Source organism: Triticum dicoccoides, chromosome 4B, assembly GCF_002162155.2.
Source record: "Triticum dicoccoides isolate Atlit2015 ecotype Zavitan chromosome 4B, WEW_v2.0, whole genome shotgun sequence".
Taxonomy (NCBI): Eukaryota; Viridiplantae; Streptophyta; class Magnoliopsida; order Poales; family Poaceae; genus Triticum; species Triticum dicoccoides.
Genome location: NC_041387.1, coordinates 483351221 through 483356407, shown reverse-complemented (window position 1 = coordinate 483356407; position 5187 = coordinate 483351221). Strand labels below are relative to the sequence as shown.

The 5187-nt window shown below is 43.7% G+C and overlaps 1 protein-coding gene across 1 annotated transcript in view; it reads left to right on the top strand.

Moving 5' to 3' along the window:
• LOC119291011 (probable 4-hydroxy-tetrahydrodipicolinate reductase 2, chloroplastic) overlaps window positions 1–5187 on the top strand; it is an 8117-nt gene that overhangs the window by 1456 nt on the left and 1474 nt on the right. The window contains exons 2-5 of the mRNA XM_037569700.1: window positions 3021–3258; window positions 3761–3894; window positions 3992–4066; window positions 4343–4444. Of these exons, the coding sequence (XP_037425597.1) occupies window positions 3021–3258; window positions 3761–3894; window positions 3992–4066; window positions 4343–4444 (549 nt within the window). The remainder of the gene's footprint in view (window positions 1–3020; window positions 3259–3760; window positions 3895–3991; window positions 4067–4342; window positions 4445–5187) is intronic.

The window sequence follows — 5187 nt, the reverse complement described above, 5'->3', positions numbered from 1 at the left end:
TCTAACACACACACACACATAGCCTATTCTCCCCGCCAATAAGACTTACTCAATTGGCAATAATGTGTGGACTTGTGGTGAGCTTGACTGAACTAATGGATAGTGTGATATATTCCCCAATCACTTAACAATGAAATTTCAGAAATGAGAAGATTATGTAACACCTCAAGTCGTTAGCTACAGTGACCTCCCCCTAATGATGCCATGTCATCAGGCTTGCTAAGCCAAACTGCCACTTGATAAAAATCAAAGCCCAATTCAAATTTAAAATAAAGTCAAATAAATTATTTCGTCAAACAGTAAAACTAAAATGTTCACCATATTCTATAAATTCCACTGATCTTTGACATGTTGAGCCCAACATTATTTGACCCAAAAATTAAATCTTGTCAAATTAATAAGAGGTCCAAAAGTAGTTAAAATAACCAATTAAATATAAACCTAATTTTATGTATTTCCTTTTGGCCCCAAACTTTTTGTGCCACCTAAAAATATTGTGCTCGAATTGTGTGCATAGTTTCACAATTAACAAAATCCATTTAGTTGATATAAGAATAAATAGAAAACGGTGTTAAAAAGGAGAAACGGATTAGAATACATTAAAAACCAAAAGGACGATGAAAAAGGGGATTCCCCCTACCCCCGGGCCTTGCCACCGAACCGGCCCAGTGGTCCAGTCCCCGCATGGTCGTCTTCTCCTGTTCCCCGAGCCCGTCGCTACAGAGCCGGGCTCCCGCCCGACCACCTCGCCGGCATCGAAGGGGAATGGATAAGGGTGACGCCCTGCCTCCCCTGCCCCCATGGCCTCACTCCTCCTCGACGCCCCCTCCCAGATCCACTTATCCTCCTCGCTCGCTCGATCCCGGTGATTTGGACGAAGTCAGATGCCACGGCCACCATGACCGACCCCGTCCACACGGCCACTGCCCTCCCTGCTGGCTAGGAGCTTGTCGAGGAGCTCTGAATGCCTCCGCTACTTCGTCTACGCCAACGAGATCAAGTCCAGCACCCCCAGATCGACGTCGTTGCCGTCTTCCTTAACCTTCGGCCACCGCGACATTGCCGTTCGATCCGCGCCGCCCCGAGCTCCCCTGTCTTCCCCTAGGGTGCCATTGACACCGCCGTGATCTCCTCTTGCCTTTCCCCAGTTTCCCCTCTCGTTTGCTCTCGTTAGGTATTTTGCCGTGGCCGAGAACTGCTGTCCGCCATGGCCATTGCAGGGGCAGCCACTGAGCTCCTCGGATTGACCTCGTGGCACATGCCCGCTCCTATGCGCGCCCATGCCCGAGCCTTCAGCTCTTCTTCCGCGCCCACGGGGCCACTCCCTCTCTGGCTCTCCATGCCCACGCACGTGCCACACCGCGTCCGTCACGCCCGCCGTTGCCATCACGCTCGCCACAGCCACCGCACCACTGTGCCCCACGCGACGCACACCCTGGCCGCGCCTCACACTCTTGCTGGCTGCGCTCGCCCCGTCTGCTGCCGCCTATCCCTTCGCTCGCCCCGTTGTCGCGCCCCTGCATCGCGCCACCTCCTATCGCGGCCATCTTCTGCCGGCCGCCCCCTCAGCCACGCCGGCCGCATCTTTGCCCTCCACTGTCGGCCGCTCGCCTCGCATGCTGCGTGCTTCTTCCTGCTGCTATGCGCTGCTCTACCACTGGTACGTTGTTGCGCCATGCCCTCGACACCGCCGTGGACAAACGTGGCGGAGGGATTGTCAATGGAGTACGAGGAGGAGGTGGCGGAGAAGGTGTGGAGAGGCAAGAGGTCTAGGGTGGCGTCAGCTGGCTGTGGTGGAGGTGATTATGCGAGAAGGAGCCGGAGCGGAAGGAGAGGTCACAATTGGAAAGAATCGAAAAAAATCATAACCCGGAGATCTCATTCCAAAAAAATGCTAATATCGATGGAGGGGTGATTTCCTTCAATAGGTGGAAAACATAGGAAATATTGGATGTTATCAAGGAAAGGTAAAAATTTAGGAAAGTTAGGATTTTGAACTGATTTCTATGCAAATGGGGTTTTATTGTTTGGTAACATGATATCAGTACCTGCCCGTTTGTGACGTGTCTGATTAGGAAAGTTTGCAAATGTTAAGAAACTATTTATTGGGAGGAAAGTTTGTGACATGTCTGTTATTTGTTTCCTAAAACAAATTTCACTAATGAGAGAAATCGATTGATTTAGATAAGTTAGGAAAGTTAGATTCAAATGTATTATTTGTTTCTTAAAAATTTGTTATTTGTTTCCTAAGACAAATTGAACCAATAAAAGGAATCAATTGATATGAATAATTTAAGGAAGTTAGATCCGTGATTTGTTATACGTTAGGAAAGTCCTGGTTGTAATAAAGAGTGGAGAGAAAAATAAACCGATGGACCAGGAGGCAGGATGGGAGGGGGTGGTGGGAGGAGAGACGAAAAAAACCCAGCGAAAATAAACCGTGGAGACTATTCACCAACTGCTCCATTAGGAGTAGAGATATATTACTAAAAATATATTATGTTTCACTCAAAATATATTCCTTGGGCTATTTTGATGAGGTAAGGGAGGAATGTGGTTGGTTTCAAGATACTAAGGGGTTTTCTGTAAATTGGAACAGAGAAGTGGGATATTGTTGCAAAAAGGCCACAACTTACATCACAGTCGTTAGATGCAAATCTAATGGTCAGAAATGACGGATGGCAGACACACCATCGTCACCAACTGAGTCTTTTATAGGAGTAGAGATCCAAGTTTCAAAACTTTGTAGTATGGTAGACCAATTTGCCAGCCCCCTACTTGTACATATTAAGGATGACACGTGTGTTTCAAACTTTCAATAACAGTGATTACAGGTCCAATCCAACAACTCTGGCTGGATAAGACAAAGGGACTAGAGTTACTGAATTTATACAATTGCCTGCAATGCTTTACTAGAAGATCAATTGGAATATATTCTCATATAGTCATGCTAGACAACTATTTGACGAATTTATTTAGTAGTATTTACTATTTAGTCTTTCATTTGTTCAATTCTGTAGGTGAATGGCTGCACTGGTAAAATGGGGGTATCTGTTGCTGAGGCAGCTACTTCAAGGGGTCTTCACCTAGTTCCTGTTTCATTCAGTAGTAGAGAGAACCTTGATAAAACAATACAAATTGGTGATGTTGACGTTGAGATATATGGCCCTTCTGCAAGAGAAGATGTTCTTTCATCTGTCATCGATGAATTCCCGGATGTCGTTGTGGTGGACTACACGGCGCCTAATTCTGTGAACTGTATGACGTCTTATAACTTACTTGGAATGATTTATCATCGCTGGTAGCTTCTACAATCGTGAAATTACTGCTGCAGAAATTCCTTTTCCAAGCCATTATGTACAAACATGCTTCTATCTGACTAATAGCTGCAGAAATTTTAGCTGCTTGGCTTTTTTCTGAAAATTTATTTGCAAGATTTGACGCATATATTTTTTGTTTGGCCTACATTAAGGTTTAATCTCAGTTTTATATGGCAAGACACTGTGATAGGAAACTACTTTGATTTGATAGCTTAATTTTTTTTACCTAGAATAACTAAACTAGTAAATTGATTTGGATCTTGCTGAAAGCCAAAGGCTCTTAATCCGCGGGTAGTTTTTGCCCCTCCATTGCTCAAGAGGGATACAAAAAACAAACTAAAGATGTTTGATTTTTCGGTCTCTGTGTTGTTTCCTTTCCATCGTCGCCTTCGGTCTGCACTCTTCTGGCTGAAAATGCATAATACTCTTGCATTATGCAGCTAATGCCGAGCTCTATTGCAAGCTTGGTGTGCCATTTGTAATGGGCACAACTGGCGGGGATCAGCAGTTACTGTACAAATCAGTGCAAGATTCAAATAACTATGCACTAATATCTCCGCAAATGGGCAAACAGGTAATGTCAAAAAAGCACTGTCAAATCTAATAAGTAAACTATTATTGTTGCCAAGTTGTTGAAAACACAAACGGCACACATCATTTTCCCTTGTCAGGTTGTTGCATTTCTTGCTGCAATGGAAACAATCGCGGAGCAGTTTCCTGGGGCCTTTTCAGGCTATCGTTTGGAGGTATGGTTCTACCTTGAAAATTCAGGTTCAGAAAGGAAGTGTCTGACAATGTTAAAAGTCTTTTAAGCTTTTATTTCAAGGACCAGTACTTCAATCACTAGTCTACCCTAATATGTTTGAGAGCAACTACTCAGTAATATAAGCTCCTTTGCAAGTTTTAGTATTGTTTGTTTGGTCTGAGACTTTTTTTAGAAAATTAGGCCCAACACATTTCTATTGGCTGACCCTAAACTTCCATGTGTCATTTTGAAGGTCTAAGTGTGAGAACATTTGCAGGTACTGGAATCCCATCAAGCAGGAAAGCTGGATACATCTGGTACAGCTAAAGCTGTAATTGCTTGTTTCGAGAAGTTAGGCGCGGTCTTTGACATGGACCGGGTAAATTCGTCTTGTGCTTGAAATTGAATGTATATATTATCCGTATTCTTAAGCAAATAGCAACTTGACCCTCATAAGCGCATCATGGCCTTAAACTAGTCATTTTCAAATCCACAGTGTTGCCATGCCATTATTTTGGAATTATATCTTTCCTTCAAGTATGATTGATCTTCCCTCAAACTTCTGTCTTTCTAAACCTGAGACATTAAAATATTGATTATAACTACTTCCGTGTTGGATTTTGTTAATATTGCCTTTCTTTCCACAAAAAGGTACCATAGTACTGTATGTATTACCAATTTGAAAGAAGGGTTTGCTCTTAGTGACTACTCTTGGGAGTTCAGCCAAGCTGGTTCGTTGGCTGCATGATAAATTCTGAAAATTATATGATCATAGCTGCATCTCCTTGTTATTTTGTTGGAAAATGTTTTAGTACATCAACTGGAGGTTATAAGTTCCAACTCTAGCCTCTTTACTCTTAAATGCTTGATAACTCCTTTTGGGAACAAATACTTGGTGACTGTATTTTCTGGAAGCATGATGATTGTAGGTCTCTATCTTTGTCTCTTTATACCTTTGGAGCCAAGTTTATGTTTACCTGTTAGTGTCCTGAAGCTAGGATTGTAGGAGATGCGCTGCGGTGCCTGTTTACTTCCGTCCTATTTTATCGGAAAGGCGGATGGGTCTGATCGTAGACAAGTTCACGGGTGTCATTTCGTTTCTCCTCCTACCATCCGGGGGGC